This window comes from Neomonachus schauinslandi, chromosome 1 (genome assembly GCF_002201575.2).
Source record: "Neomonachus schauinslandi chromosome 1, ASM220157v2, whole genome shotgun sequence".
In the NCBI taxonomy this organism is placed as follows: domain Eukaryota; kingdom Metazoa; phylum Chordata; class Mammalia; order Carnivora; family Phocidae; genus Neomonachus; species Neomonachus schauinslandi.
The window spans coordinates 63,677,566-63,699,840 of NC_058403.1; the positions used below are offsets into that span (position 1 = coordinate 63,677,566).

Genomic DNA, 22,275 nt, shown 5'->3' on the forward strand with positions numbered 1-22,275 from the left:
TTGATACAGATGTTTGAAGGGAAGGAGAAGCGACTGGAGTTGATCCAGGAGCTGCGCACCAGCCACGCACTGCAAGAGGACGACAGGCTGCTGAAGAAAGCCGAGAAGCAGGTGACACTGGCCTTACAGCGGCAGAGGAACTTGCACGAGCACAAGGTTCTTTCCTGTTCTTTCTCCTTGTGTTGTCCCCCCGGATCTTTATTCTTGCACAAGTGGCAGTATCACAACAGTAAATGAAATGACAAAAAAGAAACATACCCCCAGGCCCATCACTCTGTCCCAGTCGACGTTTTTAAACAGTGCTGCCTCAGTCCAGAATTGGAATGGGGTGTGCCCTCGCTGAACTGAATATGGTCTTATTTTATTTGCAAGAAAAAAAAAAAAAGGAAAAAAGAAACCCCACATTTTAAAAAGGTTTTTCCTTCCAATTTTCTTAAATATTTGGTGATTCTACTGTATTTTAGTGGGAGCTCAGCAGAATGAAAAGTAATAAAAGCAAAAAAGAAGAGACACAAGATTTATTTCAAAATATCGGCACTTGTTTATGAGTTTTGGAGCTGGTTAAACTGCATATTAAATATGTTGATATCTCATGGTATTCTCTGACTTTCATCAGTGTCACCTGACCACAGCTGCTAATTGCCTCTTTACCCCAACAATTGTAGATGTTTTCCTATTTTCTTCTGCCATTTGTCCATGTATACAGTTTTTAATGGTGCTGACTACAGAGTAGACATGCTTTTACTATCTCTCCCACTTACCTGTAAATCAACATGAAAAAGAATCAATTTACAGAGAGTTTAGTGTTATAAGAAAGCTAATAGTGAAGTTAGTAATGCACATAACGCTTGTGCCATGGGGGACTGGGCACAAAGGGTAAGCAGCTTGAAAATGAGCACGTTATTCCTTTTACGTGACACCAGGCTTGTGGATGGTCTCTGAGTTTGGGGTTGATGGTGTAGGGGAGGGAAGAAGAAAGCCACAGGCTGTGAGACCCAACGGAGGGACAGAGAAAGAATGGAATGTGACACCAGAGTCTCTGAATCTGGATGTCTGAGGGTCCTGGAAATGATAGAGACAGGGCTGTGCTTCTGTTCAGATGTGAGCAGAATGCCCTGGAAGCACCAGGATAGAAAAATGCCCTTCTTGGCCCTTCGAAATTTCTGATTATAGACTTTATTGGCAGGTGCACCTAAGCCAGTCCAGGCTTTTTACCCCATCTGTCCCAGTTAGTAGGATATCATGCGAGCTAAGAGCTAAAGGAGGAGTTAATGGAAAGAGAGCTGTCACTTAACAAAGGACTCGCCCTGCTTACCTTCCACTGTACCTAGATACACCAATGATATGCAGGAGTCTGAGGGAGGGGGCACCTCACTTCTATCTCCTTTCCTCCTATTTTCTATGGGGAATAGTACAGAAAATGCACAGTTCCCAATTATGTAATGCACTGCATGATATGATCACAGAAAAATCACCTTCCTAAATATTTTTACTTAATTTTCAAATTAGATTACACTACCTTAGCATACTCAAATTTCTTGCTGAGGGAGGAGGCTGCATGTGAACAGGTAGCCATCTTGGGATTTTAAAGGTTGCATCTGCCCCCCCAGCTGAGGGAGCTTGTCATCCTGAGACAAGGAGAGAATCCGTTTGTGGTCTCTGGGCTGAATGACCACTGTTTATAAATGTGAGGCACTCTTAGTGTGGCCCTTTCTTTCCACCTCCTCCTATCATATAAGTAAAGCTGAACTTTGTGGTTAGGAAGTATGTGTGGGCTGGGAGGAGGCGAGGGAGGGTGTTGGGGCTAACGTCCACGCTTGAATGACAGTCTCACATGGTAGCCTCACCACCTGTGAGACCTATGTGGGTTTCCTCCCTTTGGATACAAACCAGAGAAGAACCCAGCATAGCAAGAACTGTCAGGGCTGAGGGAGCATATGACTGGGAGAAGGGCCCTTTCCCTTAGACCTAAGGATAGGAAAAGGAACAAGATGAAGTTGCAGAGGATTCAATCTTCTTAAACACTTTTATTCTCCATGTGTCAAAGCCAGGACAGACGGATCCATAAATAGATACTGTGGCTTATTCCTGCCAGAGAACTCCAGGCCCCGACTTTACCTCAATGATTACATAGACCTGTAGGCTTTTTCCTGCTCTGTTTCAAAGATAGTTCTTAATGACTTTGAAGTTATTTAAAAGAATATAGTACCACAGTTTTCTACTTTCATGCTATTCAAGATCTTAGAATTCCCCAAACTTGTGTCAAAGGACCAAGGATTAAAAAATTAAAAGGTGTCATGAGTGAATTTCTAGAAGACTCTTTTTTATTGAACTCCAGAAAAATTTTTTAATAAAAACCTTGACATTTCCCTTCATGTCTGGGAAGATAGAAGTACCTTCTGGATAAAAATGAAAGAAGAAAATCAATTTGTGTGGATATTAACAAATGTTTTGCTAAATCTCCCTCATAATTTGAGGGCTGTAATCTGTCAGTGACTGAGCAATCCACTTTCTCATGTCTAAGTTTGTATCATAAGTTTTCTTAGTAAGAGCCCTTGGGATGACGCCAACCTAGTGATAATATTCCTAATAAACACTAAGTGCATTCTGAAAGTGAAGTGACTGTCACCAGTTCTGGGTAATCCAGCATCCCTCCTTATACATCCCCATGCTTAGCAGAATTTGTATCCTTGAAAATTTACTATTATTTTTAAGGTCTCACTGGTTGAAAACCACTTGGCTGGACTGGAAGGAAGGGCACTGGCGGACATGTTTGACTTCCTGTCTAAAGAGCTTGTGAGACTGCAGGAAGAGAGGAGGATCCATGCTTTTGCCATGCTGGCCGAGCGGCAGCGGAGGATGCGAGAAGCTGAAGAGAGTGGTCGGCGCCAAGTCGAGCAAAGGCGCCTGCGGGAGGAGGACCAGATATTTAAGGAGGCAAGTGGGGGTGCAGCTGGATGTCTGGAAGCTACTTGTAAGGAGCCAAATCAAACCAGAGGAAACTCATGATATGAAATGGCACTTGTTTTTTGTTTTTCATTGTGTTCTACAAATATGTATTGAGTTCCTACGATATGCTAGGCACTGTGGGATACTTAGGAGGGGAGAAACCAGACATGGTCCCTTTTCTCCTGGAGCTTAATTACTGTCTAACATGCAAATATGTGTAGAATTAGAAAATATAGTAAGTTTCCTGAAGCAAACAGGTGGGGCCCAGTGACACATTTTAAACAGGTTACCCTGCTTGCTGTGTGGAGAATAGGTTGGAAGGAGGACAGAGTGGAAACAAGGAGATCAGGAAAGAGGTTGTGGAAGTGGTTAAGGCCAATGAGAAACAGGAAGAAGTCAAGGAAGATGTCCAGTTTCTGGCTTAAGCAACTGGGGAGATGATAGTACTGTTTTTTGATGTGGGAAAGTGGAGCATGGAATTAATTTAGGGGCAGGGGTGGAATCAGGAATTTGATTTTTATTAGGTTCGAGACATTCTAGTGGAGGTGTCATTTCAGCAGGTGGATCAACAAGATGGAATTTAGAAGAGAGGTGTTGGCTAAAGATATAAACTAGAGCACCAGGTTGGTAAATTGGAATTCTGACCAAGACATAATGGGTATGAAATTGCAAAGTGAGCAAGATGTAAATTCAGAGGAAGTTCAAGGAGCTAGTAATATCTCAAAGCACTCACCCTCATCAAGAATAGAAGAGCTCAAGCGTTAAAATTGGAGGGGATTTATGAAGAAGATTCCTTTAAAGCGAACTGTGCTATGACTACCCATCCTACTCCCCAACACACACACACACACCAAAACACACCCAGAGGTTGGTTTCTTTTCCTGTAGTCATTGCGAGCTTGATATGTATTCTTTCATTTAGGGTGTCTGACCCCCTAAGAATGGAGAGGAGGGGAGCTGGGCCAGCTGGCTGCTTTGGAGGTGGGCACACATGAGGTCGTATGGGTGGCTAGCACACCCAGAGTATGTCAAGGCGAAGGCTGTGTGGGGGTCTCCCCTGGACCAGATGTGGGCCACATGGGAAAGAGAGAGAGAACCAACCCGGACCTTAAAAAATTTCCTGTCGAAGAGGGCTGTCTGAATTGTATGTGCGGATACTCAGTTTAAAAAAAAAAAAAATGCGTCCATTTGAGATCTTCTTACTTGATCTGAGATTTTCAGGATTTATCCAATTCTTATGGAATTAGGATTGATTCATGAATAGTATTTGTTGTGTGTGTGTTTCAGGTTTTTTTTTTAAACCAAACAGATTGCTCTCCCTCTACACAGCTTAAGAATTTTTGAGTTACATGTGGTCAGTGGCAGATCATCTACAATGTGTAACAGTCTATAATCCATATTCTAGCTATTTATGATTGCATACTTAGGAAAACTGTAAAGAAAAGGGAATGTTTACCATAAAATCATGACAGTAGAAAGGATCTGTGGTCAGTAAGAACCCATAGCAGCCTTCTAGAATTCTAGCAGGGGCTGCGTGGGTACTGGCTTTCCCCTAATTCAGTGCACAGTACATCTCTCACTGTGCACTTTTGAAAATGTGTGTTCTAGTTCACAATTTCAGAAAGCTTAAAAAAGCAGCAGTCCAGCGTATGATAGTTCAAAAATTCATCAGAGACCCAGGATCCTTCTAGCTTTCCACTTTTCTGTCCTTGAGGCATGGTCCTCATGGCAGTTTAAGATGACTTCTGGTGCTCCAGCATTATGTCCCCATGAAATGAGAAGTGAAAAGAGAAAAAAAAAAATAAGCTAGGTTTCTCCCTTTAAGAATCCTTTCTAGGTGCGTGTGAGTGGCTCAGTTGGTTAAGTGTCCAACTCTTGATTTCAGCTCAGGTCATATCTCAGGGTTGTGAGATTGAGCCCCGCCTCGGGCTACACGCTGGGTGGAGACTGCTTAAGATTATCTCTCTCCCCCACCTGGTTGTGCTCTCTCTCTAAAAAAAAAAAAAAAAAAAAAAATCCTTTCTAGAAAGTGCACAGATGACTGCCTGTACTCCCTCAACCAGAACTATGGTTACTAGGAAATGTAATCTTTATTCTAGACATGTGTTGGCACAGCTAAAACTCAGGGGCTCTGTTACAAAGAGGAAGGAGAGAAAGGACATGGGGAAATACCTCTTAGTTTCTGCCACAGTTGGGTAGTTTGACCAAGTCACATTGCTGGAAAGAACAAAGCCAGGATCCAAAATAGGGTTATTGCCTGAAGCCCATGATCTTTCTGCAGCGTTGTATTGCCCACCCTAACTAAGACCCATAATTCTAAAATGGGCTAGATGGATGGGGGCTGCCCAGAATGGGTAGGTAAGTGGGCTAGAAACTGACCAGACAGGAAAAAAAAAAAAAAAAAAGGAATGATTAATGAGGGGACTATTGACTTAATGAAAGAAATAGGTCAGCCAATGTTTGTTCATTTTTTTGGTCTTGTTTACAGTAGTATTCCTGTTCTCAGTAACAGGGGTATTTTTATTTTTTGCAGGTGATTAAAGTTCACCAAAGCACTGTAACTTCCTATCTGGAAGACATAATACTGAATACTGAAGAGAGCACAGCAGAAGAACAAGCCAGGGCAGAAATTGAGAAGATGGCTGAGGAAATCAATGACATTGCTTATGAAATGGAGATTCGGTTAGTACAAGAGAGCAGACGGCAGAATGGACAGCCCATTTGCTGTTACTCATATGTATTTTCCAAGAGCTTTAGATTTTATCACCAAGGAGAAACAAGTATATATCTCCTGCTTCAGTGTCCATTGTTTTAATTGCATAACTCTTTAGAAGTCAACATGCCTAAACCTTTGTGAGGCAGGAGCGCTGGGAGTAGAATTTTCAGTTATCCTCTGCAGTCTGGATCACTAACATATTACTTTTAGAATACCACAAAGCACGAAAGCAATGTGAGTAATTATGTGCAATATTACTCCACCCCAAAGGTTTTGGCTTCTTATATAAATTATATCTCTAACATTCCCTTCCTGGCAGGCAGGTTAACTGAAGAACAGGGTCAAATCTGAATCTGCATGAAGTTAACCAAGCCCATCAGGAGTACAATATTTCAGACAACTTAATCAAGGAAAAGGCAGTGGTGAGATTTGAGCAGTGGAGTCCCTTACACAAGCAAGGAGAACTTAAGTAGAAATCAGCAGCTCAAGGCAACAAAGGAAATTGTTTTTTTTTTTTTTTTTATTTTTTAGTCGAACTCAGCTTCAGTCAGAGGAGATTGTTGCTGAGTTAGTTTATAGTTTCCTGATCCCAGAGGTACAAAAGGACTTTGTCAAAGAAAAAGGTAAGCCAATGTAATGCTTCACTTTGAAAGATATAAACTATTTTCAATATCCCTGAGATTTAAAATGAGCAGAAGTAGAAGAAATTTCTGAAGGAGAATCACCGAGTTTTCTTATTTCAGAGCTTGTCAAGTTCTCTTCATGCTGTCTGACTCCAGAATATAATCACCTCGAGTATAGATGGGGTGCAGTTCTAGTAAGTGTGACAGAGTATCAAAAGCCAAACCTTCAAGAGGAAGTTCCCCAAAGAGGTGTATTTTGTGATTTTTTTTTTTTTTAAGACATAAAGCAAATGTTGACAATATGCAGAATTTTCAAACTGTACTAGCCTTTTGGAGGTGGGACACATACAAAGTGGGTGTTGGAAAGCTGAGTTGCTTGAAGGGCTTAAATCTGTTCTGCTGCTCTGCCTGTGCCATAGATAACTTCTGTTTCTGCCAGGCCTGTATCTAAGTATAAATATCTGCACTTACTGGTCAAAAGTGGCATGTTTTGAAGACTGATGCTTTTAGTCAATAGAGAAAGTAAAAAAATTGTCTTAAAAAATGTTCTTGGGGCACCTGGGTGACTCAGTCGGTTAAGCATCTGACTCTTGATTTCGGCTCAGGTCATGATCTCAGGGTCTTGAGATCAAGCACCACGTCTGGCTTCACACTCAGCATGGAGTCTGCTTGAGATTCTCCCTCTCCCTCTGCCCAACCTCCCCCCTCAAAAAAAAAACACCCCCCCCCCAAAAAAGAATACTTTTCTGGAGCTTTCAGGCTATTGGTGATAGACAGGTAACCAGAGAGAGGGGTGCAACCAGAAGATCAATATTTAAATGAAATAACTTCCAGGAAAGATAGCCAAGTGGGAAGATCCTAAGCTTACCTTGTCCCATGGTTACACCTAGATAACACCCACATCAGTGTAAATAACCCAGAAAGCAACTTGAAAACTGGCAGAACACACTCTCAACACCTAAATGTAGGGAAGAGACCACATCAAAAACGGTTGGAAGGGCAGGGACAGGTCAGGAATCAAACTGACCCATGACACTGTCCATGGGAGGGACACCGCAAGCATGCAGAAAGGAAAGCAGCAGACCCTACACCAGATACCCCAGACACAGGGGACCTGCACTGGGCAGATGAATCCCCTTAACATTTGGCTTTGAAAACCAGAGGGTCTTAACCTCACAAGTCTTACAATCAGCAAGACTCAACACCTGGAACTTTATAAGTCAGCGGCTTGGCTCTAGGAGAGCCAGAGGGCAATAGGAATCAGTCCCCACCCTTAAAGAGACAGCATAACAAACAAACAGCCCCACTGGGATACATCATGGAAGCAGCAGTATGAGTGTATGAGAAGGTTTACTAATCTCAGAACATGTGCTAGGAGATTTCTTCAAAAACAAAAGTGCTGTCAGGGCCATTTTCCTCCCTCAACCCCAGCCTAGATAAACAGATACCTACAAGGACCAGCAAAGTACACACACACTCTCCACTTAGCTTGCTAACAATGTGCCCCATCCCCATGTTCCCCTTTGGATCTGCCTTCTCCCAACCACTCCACTTAGCAGGAGTTCATGTAAAGCAATGTCACAAACCTGGCATTATGCAAGCAGCCCCAGTGTACCAGCACCACGCCAAACTGACTCCTGCCCCAAGGAAAGGGAAAAATAATCACACACACACATCAGTTCAACTGTGAACCCAGCAGTGGGCAGATATCTGGTCTGACTGCAGGCCTCACCCACCAATGAAAGCCTCCCAGGGGTCAACGCAGGGAGAATGCCTGTAGTTCATTGTGACCACAGCTCTGGCAAACATCTGTGCTGACCAAAATCAAGCCCATGGTAACCCCAGACTGGCCCTAACAACACAGGGACCAAACCCTGCCCACAACAGGCAGAGAAACTTTGCAGACAACTAAACTGAAGGTAGATATGACTCAGCCACAACAATAGGGCACACACAACACACATAGGAGATACCCCTGAATGCCAGGGTCTGGTGAACAGGGGGCATTCTACTGCAGGGCACTATAGGACCACCTCTTCATATGTCCATGACTTTCAAGAGCCAGAGATGTAGCCGACTTTCATAGCACATAGATAACAGACACAGAGAGTTGGACAAAATGAGGAGACAGAAGAATGTGTCCCAAATGAAAGGACAGGACAAAAATCACAAGGAAGGTAAATGAAACAGAGATAAGCAATATGCCTGATAGAGAATTAAAGTAATGGTCATAAACATACTTACTGGAATGGAGAAAAGAGTGAAGGACTCAGTGAGACACTCAACAAAGAGATAGAAAACATAAAAAAGAACCAATCAGAGATGAAGAACTCAATAACTGAAGTTAAAAATACACTAGAGGGGAAAAAATAGTACCTGAGAGGAAGCAGAATACATCAGTGACTTGGAGGATAGAGTAATGGAAAGCAATCAAGCTGAACAGGAGAGAAAAAAAGAGTTAAAAAAAAATGAAAATAGATTAAGGAAACTCAACCACACCATCAAGTGTAATAACATTTACATTATAAGGATTCAAGAAGGAGAAGACGGGTGGAGGGGGGGGAGAAAATTTTATTTGAAGGAATAAAGCTGAAATCTTCCCAAATGTAGAGAAGGAAACAGAAATCCAGATTCAGGAGGCACAAAGCACCCCCATCAAAATCAAAACCCAAGGAGGTCCATACCAAGGCACATGGTAATTAAAATGGCAAAAAGTAGTGCTAAAAATTTTTTAAAGCAGCAAGAAAAAAAAGTAGTTACATACAAGAAATACCCTGTAAGAGAACTAGCTGATTTTTCAGCAGAAACATTTCAGGCCAGAAGGGAGTGGCATGATATATTCAAAGTGCTGAAATAGAAAAACCTGCAACCAAGAATACTCCATCCAACAAAACTATCATTCAGAATAGAACGAAAGAGGGTAGAGAAAGAGTTTGCCAGACGGACAGAAGTTGGAGGAATTCATGACCACTAAATCAGCCTTACATGAAATGTTAATGGGGACTCTGTGAATGGAAAGGAAAGGCCATAAGCAGGAGTAAGAAAAGTAGGACGCAAAAAACCTGTAAAATTAAGTATGTCTATAAAAATCAGTCAAGAGATACACAAAATAAAAAGATATAAAGTATGTATGACACCATATACTTAAAATGTGACAGGGAGAGGAATAAAAATTTAGTGCTTTTAGAATGGGTTCAAACTTAAGCGACCAACAAGTTAATATAGACTGCTATTTGTATAAGATGTTACATATCAACCTAATAGTAACCACAAAACAAAAACCAGTAATATATATACAAAAAATAGAGAGGGGAATCCAGGTATATCACTAAAGAAAGCCAGCAAACCAGGAGAGAAAAGAGTAAGAGAAGAAAGAAACAGAGAAGAACTACAAAAACAACCATAAAACATGTACTTACTGATATTTGTTACTTACTTGTCAATAATTACTTTGAATGTAAATGGACTAAATGTTCCAATCAAAAGACGTAGGGTCATAGAATGGATAAAAAACCAAGACCCATCTATATGCTGCCTATAAAAGACTCATTTCAGACCTAAAGACATATGCAGATTGAAAGTGAAGAGATGCAAAAGCATTTATCATGCAAAGGGAAGTGAAAAGCAAACCCGGGTAGCTACACTTAGTTCAGACAAAGTAGACTTGAAAACAAAGACTGTAACAAGAAACAAAGACACTACATAATCATAAAGGGAACAATAATCCAACAAGAAGATACAACAGTTGTAAATATTTATGCATCCAACATGGGAGCACTCAAACACATAAAGCAGCTATTAACATACATAAAGAGAGTAATTGATAGTAAAACAATAATAGTAGGGGACATTAACACCCCACGTAATCAATGGATAGATCATCCAAAGAATAAAACCAAGAAAACAGTGTTTGAATGACACAGTGGACCAGATAGATCTAAGAGATACTCAGAACTTTCCATCCTAAAACAGTGAAATAGGCATTCTTTTCAAGCACACATCGAACATTCTCCAGAATAGATCACGTTAGGCCACAAAATGATTCTCAACAAATTTTGAAAGTTTGAAGTCATCTTATGCATCTACTCCAACTACAATGCTATGAAACTAGAAACCAACTACAGGAAAAAATCTGGAAAGAAGACACATACATAGAGGTTAGATAACATGCTACTAAACATTGAATGGGTCAACCAAGAAATCAAAAAATACATGGAGATAAATGAAATGAAAACACAATGATCCAAAATCTTTGGGATGTAGCAAAATCTGTTCTAAGGAAGATTATAGCAGTACAAGCCAACCTCAAGAAGCAAGAAAAATCTCAAACAATCTAACTTTACACCTAAAGAAGCTAGAAAAATAACAAGCAAAACCCAAAACCAGAAGGAAGGAAGTAATAAAGAGAAGAAATAAATAAAAGAAACTAAAAAATAAGAGAAGAACTCAAGGAAACCAGGAGCTGGTTCTTTGAAAAGATCAACAAAATTGATAAACCTTTAGCCATACTCATCCAAAAAAAAAGGGGGGGGGGTGGGTAGAGACAGAGAGAAGACTCAAACAAAATTAGAAAAGAAAGAGGAGAAATAACAGAAACAGAAATAATACCACAGAAATAGCAAGGGTTATGAGATTATTATGAAGAAGTATATGCTAACAAGTTGGACACCCTAGAAGAAATGGATAAATTCCAAGAAATATATAACCTCTCCAAACTAGATCAGGAAGAAATAAACAATTTGAAGATTGATCACCAGCATGGGAGATGAATCTATAATCAAAAAACTTCCAACAAAAGTTTAGGACCAGATGGCTTCACAAACATTTAAAGAAGAGTTAATACCTATTCTTCTCAAACTATTCTGAAAAATAGAAGAGGAAGGAAAGCTTTCAAATGTATTTTATGAGGCCAGCTGTACCCTGATACCAAAACCAGATAAAGATGCTACAAAACAAGAGAACTACAGGCCAGTATCTCTGATGAACATAGATGCAAAAATCCTCAACAAACTATTAGCAAACCAAATCCAACAATACATAAAAAAAATTTCACCACAGTCAAGTGGGATTTCTTCCTGGGATGCAAGGGTACTGCAATGTTTTCAAATCAATTAATGTGATAGATCACAACAACAGAAAGTATAAAAAAACATATTTCAATAGATGCAGAAAAAGCATTTGACAAAGCATAGCATCCTTTCATGATAAAGACCCTCAACAAAGTAGGTTTAGAGGGAATTTACCTCAACATGCTAAAGGCCATCTATGAAAAACCCACAGTGACATTATACTCAGTGGTGAAAAACTGAGAGCTTTCCCCCTAAGATCAGGAATTAAAACAAGGATGTCCACTCTCACCACTTTTATTCAACATAGTACTGGAAATCCTAGCCACAGCAATCAGAAGAGAAGAAGAAATAAAAGGCATCCAAATTAGTAAGGAGAAGTAAAACTTTAACTATTTGTAGATGACATGATAATATAGAGAGAAAAACCCTGTTAAAGACATGACCAAAAAACTATTAGAACTAATAAATGAATTCAGAAGGGTTGCAGGATACAAACTCAATATGCAGAAATCTGTTGCATTTTTATACATTACTGATGAAGTAACAGAAAGAGAAATTAAGAAAACAATCCCATTTACAATTACACCAAAAAGAATTAAATACCTAGGAATAAACTTAACAAAGGAGGTGAAAGATCTCTACTCTGAACACTGTAAAACATCCATGAAGGAAATTAAAGATGACACAAATGGAAAGACATCCCATGTTCACGGATTGGGAGAACAAAATTGTTAAAGTGTCCATACTATACAAAGCAATCTACAGATTTAATGCAGTCCCTATCAAAATACCAACAGTATTTTTCACAAAACTAGAACAAATAATCCTAACATTTGTATGGAACCACAAAAGACCCTGAATGACCAAGGCAGTCTTGAAGAACAAAACTGGAGGTATCACAATCCCAGATTTCAAGATTTGCTACAAAGCTGTAGCAATCAAAACAGTATGGTACCAGCACAAAAACAGACACATAGATCAATAGAACACAATAGAAAACCCAGAAATAAACCTACAATTATAATGGCTGACTGATTTTCCACAAAGGAGGCAAGAATATGCAATGGGAAAAAGTCTCTTTAGTAAATGGTGTTGGGAAAACTGGACAGCTACATACAAAAGAATGAAACTGAACCATTTTCTTACACCATACATAAAATACACTCAAAATGGATTAGGGACCTACATGTGAGACCTGAAACCATAAAAATTCTAGAAGAGAGCACAGGCAATAATTTCTCTGACATTGGTCATAGCAACATTTTTCTAGATATGTCTCCTGAGGCAAGGGAAACAAAAGCAAAATGAACTATTGGGACTACATCAAAATTAAAAGCTTCTGCACAGCAAAGGAAACAATCAACAGAACTAAAAGACAACCTACCGAATGGGAGAAGATATTTGCAAATAACATATCCAATAAAGGGTTAGAAAATATATAAAGAACTTTTATAACTCAAGACCAAAAAAAAAATCCAATTAAAAAATGGACAGAAGACATGAACACATTTCTCCAAAGAAGACATACAGATGGCTGATAGACACATGAAAAGATGATCACATCACTAATCATCAGGGAAGTGCAAATTAAAACCATGGTGACATATCACCTCATACCAGTCAGAATGGCTAAAATCAAAAACACAAGAAAAAAGTGTTGGCAAGGATGTGTGTAAAAAAAAAAAAACCCTCATACCCTTATGGTAGGAATGCAAACTGGTACAGCCACTGTAAAAGACAATATGGAGGTTCTTCAAAAAAATGAAAAATAGAACTGCCAAATGATCTAGTAATTCCACTACTGGGTATTTACCTAAAGAATATGAACAGTAATTTGAAAAGATATATGCATCCCTGTGTTTATTGCAGCATTATTTACAATAGCCAAATTATGGAAGCAGCCCAAGTGTCCATCAGTAGATGAATAAAGATGTGGTATATATCCACAGTGGAATATTACTCAGCCATAAAATAAAAAAGAATGAAACCTTGCCATTTGCAACAACATGGATGGATCCAGAGAGTATAATGGTAAGTGAAATAAGTGAGTCAGAGAAAGACAATTAAATTATTTCACTCCTATGTTAAGTTTAAAAACAGATCAAATCAACAAAGAAAAAAAGAGACAAGTAAAAAGAATCTTAAGTGTAGAGAACAAACTGATGGTTACCAGTGGGGATACTGGTGGGCAAATAGGTGAAATAGGTGAAGAGGACTAAGAGTTCACTTAACATGATGAACACTGAGAAATGTATAGAATTGTTGAATCACTATATTATACACCTGAAACTAATATAACACTGTATTTTAATTGTACTGGAATTTTAAAAAAGAATAAAAAAATAAAAATTATCTTTTGTAAGCCTCAAATGTTTACAATAAAAAAAAAATATGGAAAGAGCACAGATGTCCATTGATAGATGAATGGATTAAGAAGATGTTGTGCATATATACAATGGAATATTACTCAGCCATCAAAAAGAATGAAATCTTGCCACTTGCAACGATGTGGATGGAACTAGAGGGTATTATGCTAAGCAAAATAAATCAGTCAGAAAGACAATTATCATATGATCTCATTCATGTGGAATTTAAGAAACAAAATAGAGGATCATAGGGGAAGGGAGGGAAAAATAAAGTAAGACGAAATCAGAGGGAGACAAACCATAAGAGACTCTTAACTCTAAGAAACAAACAGCGTTGCTGTAGAGGAGGGGTGTGGGGGTTGGGGTAACTGGGTGATGGGCATTAAGGAGGGCACGTGATATAATGAGCACTGGTGTTATATGCAACCAATGAATCACTGAATTCTACCGCTGAAACTAATAATACACTATATGTTAATTAAATTGAATTTAAATTAAAAAATTTAAGTGAAAGAACAGCTTGGTTATTTTTTACAAGGTTTCCATGTTGTTCAGGGGAATTCTGGACAGGTTTAAGAAAAGTATAACATTTCGGATCACCTAATAGGGATAAAGGAATGGTGGAGTTCTAATGCATTTGAAGAGAACAAAGAAATACCTTATTTTCCCATTACATGATTGTACTGTAATTTCTAAGCCCGAACCTTTTAGTGATAAGCATTTAGTTTGTTTCAGTGTGTTTTCCTATAACTAGCAGTGCTGCAAGCATATATTCTATGCCTATCCTGCTCATGCTACTGACAATAAATTCCTAGCAGTACGGTGCTAGAAATAGGGTATGTGCATTTTACTTTTGCTAGATACTACCAAATAGCCCCCACAAAAAGATTGTTCTAATTCATACTCCCATCAGTGGTGTATGATAGTGCTTATACCAATAATATTTCATTTTTGGATAAAATAATCAATGTTTCTGTGTCACCTTTTTATAAAAGGGATCTTGTGTTTTCTGAATCTTTAAGAAAATATGCAACTCCTTTTTATTTTTCCTAGGTCCAAAGTGAGGTCAGTCTTCTTTAGGTCAATTCTAACTGAGGGAATTGAAGGAGGCAGGGAAATAGTGTTTAGTAGTTACTAGTTTGTGATCCCTTCCCCTAGCTTCTCTGGGCCCTGAGGGAAAGGAGCAGGAGGAGGCACTTGAGCTGAAGGAATCCAGTGGGACTTGTCTATGGGGAAGCTGGGCAAGTCCTTAGCCTCTTCTCTTTGTATTATACCAAATGAAGAAAGCCATCTGGACAGGGAGCGCACACTAGGACCTTTTGTTTCTTAAAAGAACCATATGTATTATATATAGACTCTTTACCCCAAATTAAGGTAATATATACAGACTGTTTTGAGATATATCATGATTGAAGACTTTGAAGAGACCTGTATATAGATGTAAAATAACAGTAACTACCAAATTTTAAGTGCATGCTAAGTTCCAGACACTGGACTAAGCATTTAAAAAGTACCTATCTCAATTTCTTAAAATAGCTGGAGCTGTATTCTCATTTTCAATTATGGAAATTAGTGCTTAGAGAGTTTATACAACTTACAGATGTGAACCATGGTCTGTGTGGCTCCAAAGTCCCCATTCTTTCAACCATACTACTGTGAAGTGGAAGTTGATTTATCCTCTATAAACTGTGATTTATCCTCTGTAAATTCGCTGATACCTGAACAGCACAGAACCCATAGTACTTCTTACTGTCCTTTACGGGCTGTATGATTTGGGGCAAATTACTTAATCTCTCTGTGTCTCTGTTTCCTTATCTGAAAGTGGGGCTATTATTAATAGTCTCTTTTAGGGTTGTGGGGTGGTTTAAATGGATATATGCCAACTGCTTAAAACAGTGCCTGGCACAAAGTAAGGACAAATGCTAAGTGCTAACGTTATCATCATCATCATGATTATTCCTTCCAAGGGAGATGGGATGCTTAATGTACTAATCCTTGATAATAAATATCCTTACAATATGGGGCAAAGACCACCTTTTAAAGCCATGAGCTCAGAAACTCATCATCAGTCAACAAGTATGCTCCATATTAGGAACAAAAGTTCAAAGAGAAGTGGGAGACAAGGTCTCTACCTTTAAGTCATTACAACCTACTTAAAAAACAAAACGAAACTCACACTGAGTGCTTCAGTGCTGTGTGGGTTTGTGGGAACTCAGGTGTGGCAATGGTGGATGTGGCCCGGCCCGGTCAGAGGAGGCTTCCTGGCAGAGCTGGGCCCTGAGTCGGGCTGTGCAGACACTCCAGTGGAGGGCAGCTGTGGGGGACAGCAATAGAAGCCAGCCGGGTGGGGAGGAGACTGACCGGACTGAACCAGAGAGTGGGGATGGGGGAGCAGCAATGATCAACCTTAGGTCTGGTTGCCTCTAGAAGGCATACTTCTACAACAGAGAGCAGCTTATTGTTATTTACTCTCATCAGCTTGAAGCAAGGGAATATGTGGTTTACCAAATTTTCATTTCTGTCACTACTTTCTTGAAAATCTTTGGGAATGATTTTGTTTAGACTTTCAGAGTAAAATTTCTTGTCGCTTTGGCACAGTGAGGAACGCCCAGTGGAAGCATATCCTTGCAGCCCATCAGATCATCCACAGCCACACGGAAGACATGGTCAACAAGAATTTTGTGGCGCAACAGCAAGATGAGGAGGTCTCGGACACTGGCAAGTCACCTGAGGAAAAAACTCAAAAATAAGAATCGCAGCTAAGGTGAGTTTCACTTTTTATCTGAAAGGAAGCAAAGGGGAGGAGAGGCCCAGCATCATTCAGCTCTCTGCTCTACTCCAACAACCCTAATGTGTTTAAGAAAGTGAAACACTCCCATTCGAACTGGCACATTTCATCTAGGTGATGGAACCTACTATTGAAATTCTTAGAGAATAGAGTTGACATTATAGCAATTGGACTCCTGTGTCCAGAAAATAGGATTCTGGGTAATTTTTTATGGGTCCTTAAAGCACATGATGGTATTTGATCACAAATAAAGCTGTAAAATGTGTCCGTGTTATAAAAAGCAGCTTGTTCTTAGGGAGTAGAGAAGGAATCCCTGTCTCATCACGCTGGTTGTAAGCACAGCATGAGGCACAGCCTGTCCAGTTCTAGCCCAGATGCCTCCTGCAGGGCCCACCAGGAGTTGGTCTTAGGCTCAACCAAACATTCCTACTCACAAGACTAACACAGATGAGGTTCGATAGGAGCTGAGTATCCGTTTACTCAGCAAGATAGAAGACAGGAACCCCAGCTTTGAGCAGGGCAGCAGCAGGTGCTTCTCTTTATATGGAAGCTCTTGCTGTGTCCACACAGACGAACACATAGCTATTTAGTCCCCTGGTTACAAAGCTTAGACGCAAGGAAGAGAGATTGACATTGGGTAGGTGCAGACCTGCCCTGGTTTCCGTGCCTCAGGGGCCAGGATGTCTTGTAATGATTCCATAGACACAGTGTCCAGGGTCCCCTTAATGGATTCACTCGGTTACAAAAGTCAGCACACTCAGGAAAACTCAAACCTATGGTTTCCTATTAGGTATTACTAGTTCGTTTATAATTCCTTCCAATCAAATGCTAGTTACCACTTGGAGGTCAAGTAGTGTTGCTTAGTAACATAGTTGATACAAACTACCTTACCGAATTGCTAGGAAAACAGAGCTAGAGAGTCAATTGAAAGTAAAATTCTCATGAGAATTCTCAGAAGAAAGGGAGTGAACCCTTTGCATATACCTTCTTTCTCAACCCTTCTCTGGTCAAGCACATCATCTACTATTTTGGCGTGAGAATATGCTATCAGGATAGGGAAGACACAAGGCTCATGGGGAAATTTGAGCCTGGCATTCAGAAGGTTTGAGTGTTAGCCAGCTCTGCCACTAACTGTGTAATTTTTACAATAATGTCCCTTCACTAGAGGTTTGCCTGTACTTATGTGACCAACAGACCCTCTGCAAGGGAATCTATGGGGACCTTAAGTTTCAGTCAAAGAGGATCATGGAAGGAATATTGAGATGAAGGGTCAGTTAAGAAAGAAAACAGAGGGGGCGCCTGGGTGGCTCAGTTGGGTAAGCATCTGCCTTTGGCTTAGGTCATGATCCCAGAGTCCTAGGATCAAGCCCTGTGTCAGGCTCCCTGCTAGGTGGGGAATCTGCTTCTCCCTTTCCCTGTCCTCCTCCCCTCACTTGTTCCCTCTCTCAAATAAATAAAATCTCTAAAAAAAGAAAGAAAGAAGAGAGAAAACTGACAAAGAACTCTTAAATACCAAGCTATGGCTGTAAATTACAGCAGAAAATCTTTTGTTTTTAATTAATAATGAAATAACCTCTGAAATCCCTAAAAATATAAACCATGTATTTACATGTAACGTTATCCATACATCTATATAATATAAATCCAGGGACCATAACATTTTGCCTATCTTATTATTGTGATAAAAATCACCTTCAATATTTGGATAGTCATTTTTCTTACATGAAAATTTAATAAGATAAATAATTCACATAGTTTAAATTGAGTATGTCTGCATTTACTTCTGAGTATAAAGTATCTCTTTACTGCTTTATTAATGTTTGGAACATGATGCTTAGTTGCTCCCATGTATGTACTCTCTCTTCCTTCTCTGTGGGAAGGAGGGAAGGACAGATATGAGATTATTTAATAATGCTTAGGGAATGTAGGCATGGACCTTGATTTTAAAATATTTTTAATCAGCTTGAAGACAATGGAGAGCTAACAGTGAGGAATTTCTGGGCAAATATCTAAGAGAAGACAAATTCAGAGAGTTGATGCTGGCATTTGCAGTCACTTTTTTTCCCCCCTGAGGGAATATGCACATTCTAGAAAATGGGGCTGAAAAGCTGAGTGATGTTTTCACCAGCTTTGTAAAACTAGGGGGACAAAAACTAGAGTCAAGCTAGAGGCCCTGGTAAGCCTCCTCCATTTGGGTTGGGACTCCAACCCCTAGTTGGGATGAGGGGTGCCTGCATGGCTCAGTTGGTTAAATGTCCAACTCTTGATTTTGGCTCACATCATGATCTCAGGGTCATGAGATCAAGGCCCATGTCAGGCTCTGTTCAGCATGGAGTCTGCTTGGGATTCTCTCTCTCTCTGAAATAAATAAAAATAAATCTTAAAAAAAAAAAAAGTACCTAACTCATCTGGTTCACAGCTGGAGAGGAATTTGCCTCAGGATGAATCATACCCTGACTCTCACCCATACCTGATTTAGAGGATAATTAGATGAGACTTAGTTGATGCTCTAATGAGTTAAGACTTTGGGGGCTATTGGGATGGAATGATTGTATTTTGCATGTGAGAAGGACATGAATGGTGGTGGTGGGGGGGCTGGGGTGGAGTACTAAAGACTTGTGTCCCTCCAAAATTCAGATGTTAAAGCCCTAACTTCCAATATGATGGTATTTGGAGATGAGGGCTATGGGAGATAATTGGCTTAGATGAGATCATGAGGGTGGGTCCCCCATGATGCGAATGGTGCCCTTATAAGAAGAGACACCAGAGAGCTTGTTCTTTTTCCCTGCCATGTGAGGACCTGGCAAGAAGGCAGCCATCTACAAACCAGGAAGAGAGTTCGCCCCGGAAACCGGCCATGCTGACATCTTGATCTGGGACTCCTAGCATCCAGAACTGTGAAAAAATGAATTTCTGTTGTTTAAGCTACCCAGTTATTTTGTTAAAGCAGCCTGAGCTAAGACACTTATGTTTAAAGAGATTAAAGTCAACATTGAAATTTTCAAGAGAACTGGAAATGATACAAATGATACAGCAAATTTCAGTAATCAGCAGTAATCAACATGAGAAACTCAATGAATGGATTTAAGAGCAAGAGAAATACAACTATGGAGAAAACTAATAAATTAGAAGATAGGTCAGAAGAATTTACCTAGAAAGAATAAAGGAACAAAAAGGTGGAAACTACAGAGGAGATGCAAGGATAGATATAGGATAACTTAATCATTAGGAAGAGACAAAAAGATAGTAGAAATGGACCATTGATTCAAGAAATCTGACTACTAAGAGAAGAAATATGTTGGGAAATACTATGAAATGTGAATTTTTAAAAACCAATGAAAGACTCACTATTTAATAAGCCTTCTTAACCCCAGGCAAAAAAATATTAAAAATCTATACCTACATACACTTTAATATGACTGCTGAAAACAAAAGAATCTTTAGAGTTTTCAGAGGAAAAGGATGTGAATTACCTTCAGAAGAGCAATAATTAAACTGAAGTTGACTTCTCATCAGAAACAAAGCCAGAAAATAAAGGAATGATAGCTTCAAAATGCTGAAATAGTATAATAACAAAGGATCTATAACATGCAAATATATCCGTCAAGAATGACAATGAAAGACATTTTCAGATAAGTGAAACAAAATTCGTCACTAGGAGATCTTCACTACAAGAAATTACTAAAGGGTGTTTTTCAAATAGAAGGAAAATTATCCCAGTTGGAAATTTGGAGATAAAGAATATGTGGCTATTTACTGACTGCTTAAAAAAAACAATAAGAAAAAGCAACAGCAGTGACATTACAGTTACACAGCATAAGTAGTGTGGGAGTCCGAAATCCGTGTGTGGGCTAAATTGTTCTAAGCCATTTGCATTATCTAGGAGCGGGATAGAGTGTTATTTAACATTATCTTTGATGACTCAAGGCAACAGTTTGTAACCTCTAAGGTAACTCCTAAAACATAGTAGAAAGACGTAGGACATCTAAACTAATAGAAGAAAATGGAATAAAAAAAACCCCCCTCAATATAAACAGAAGAGAAAGGAGAGAAAAAGGAAACAAAACCAATAGAAAGAACTGAATAAAATGGTAGGTGTTTATCACTGATTCATCATTAATTTATATTAAATGTAAATAGCTAAATGCTCAAAGTCAGAATTTGTCAGACTGAATAAAAATAAATGCTGTTTGTAAGAGGCACATACAAAATCTAAATATACAGAATGCTTACAAGTTAAAGGATAAAAAAATATACCATAAAAAAAAATCACCCACAGGAAAGCAGATACAACGATATTAATATTAGACAAAGAAGACTTTAAGGCAGAAAGTCCTACTAGACAAAATGAAGGACACTTCATAAAGATAAAGGTTTTAATTCATTGGGAAGGTATGAGTCACAAATAGGAATGTATCTAGTAACATGGCCTCAACCTTTGTAAAGTAAACTTAATATAACTGCACGGAGAAACAAATCCAAAACAATGCTAGGAAATTTTAATCTCTATCAGGAACTGAGGAAAAAAAAGAAATGGAAGATTTGAAATACATAGTTAAGAAATTTGACCTGGGGCGCCTGGGTGGCTCAGTCGTTAAGGGTCTGCCTTGGGCTCAGGTCTTGATCCCAGGGTCCTGGGATGGAGCCCCGCATCAGGCTCCCTGCTCAGCCAGGAGCCTGCTTCTCCCTCTTCCACTCCCCCTGCTTGTGTTTCCTCTCTAGCTGTCTCTCTCTCTGTGTCAAATAAATAAATCTTTAAAAAAAAAAAAGAAATTTGACCTAAAGCACATTTATAGAATATTATACCTAACAACTACTGAATGCATATTATTTAAGAATACACACAACGAACATGTACAAAAACTGACTATATATGGTCATAAAGCAAGTGTCAACCATTTCAAAGAGTTGAAATCCTGCAAAATGTGTTCTTTGATAAAAATGCAAGGAAACTAGAAATCAGTGATAAGATAATTCTAATATATTTGAAAATTAAGAAATACAGATATAAACAATCTGTTCATCAAAGAAAGTGTGATAATAGAACTAGAAAATACTTTGAACTGAAAAATGACAAAAATGCTATGTATGTATCAAACTTGTGGAACACTGTTAATGTGACGCTTAGAAATTTGTAGTCTTAAAAGCATTTATTTGAAAAGATGAAAATAAGACTAAGCATCCTTTTCAAGAAATTATAAAAAGGACAGTAAATTAGATGCAAAAAAGCAAAAGGAAAGAAAAAACATAAAATTTTGAAGAAAAACATGCATAAGTTGGGGGGAAAAGAATTTAATAAAACAAAACAGACATGTCTTCTGATTTTAGGTAGGATGTAGTAGGTAGCTGCAACATTTAAAGAAAATAATGGATACATTGTAAACATCATTATTTTTAAAGACATCGGAGAGCTATGGAAATCAAAGGGAGTAGATGAACTGTAACAGCAGAGGAAAGTCCTTCCTAAGTGATCTGAGATCACTGGCCATTTTCTTGCCTTGGGGCATTGGCCAAGTTTGGGTACAAGCTGGGGCTCAGGCTTGCCAAGCGCAGAGGGTCTTTATTTACTAGGGGAAACAAACCAACAAGGCTTTTAAAATCAGTATGGGCTGGCATGATGGATTACAATCAAGAGGAGTCCTGAATGTATGGCCAAATTTCCCCACAGAATGTCAGCAGTAGATTTTTAGTGGATAAACATTTTACTAGTGAAAACATGTTTGAATCTATCATGTGTTATTTAACCAGCTGTTTAAATGGTGATC

At 39.0% G+C, this 22,275-nt stretch overlaps 1 protein-coding gene across 1 annotated transcript in view; it reads left to right on the forward strand.

Annotated features, from left to right (window-relative positions):
* CFAP91 (cilia and flagella associated protein 91) overlaps nucleotides 1-22,275 on the forward strand; it is a 101,044-nt gene that overhangs the window by 70,783 nt on the left and 7,986 nt on the right. The window contains exons 13-17 of the mRNA XM_021692550.1: nucleotides 10-156; nucleotides 2,716-2,937; nucleotides 5,482-5,630; nucleotides 6,196-6,287; nucleotides 16,321-16,486. Of these exons, the coding sequence (XP_021548225.1) occupies nucleotides 10-156; nucleotides 2,716-2,937; nucleotides 5,482-5,630; nucleotides 6,196-6,287; nucleotides 16,321-16,472 (762 nt within the window). The 3' untranslated portion in view covers nucleotides 16,473-16,486. The remainder of the gene's footprint in view (nucleotides 1-9; nucleotides 157-2,715; nucleotides 2,938-5,481; nucleotides 5,631-6,195; nucleotides 6,288-16,320; nucleotides 16,487-22,275) is intronic.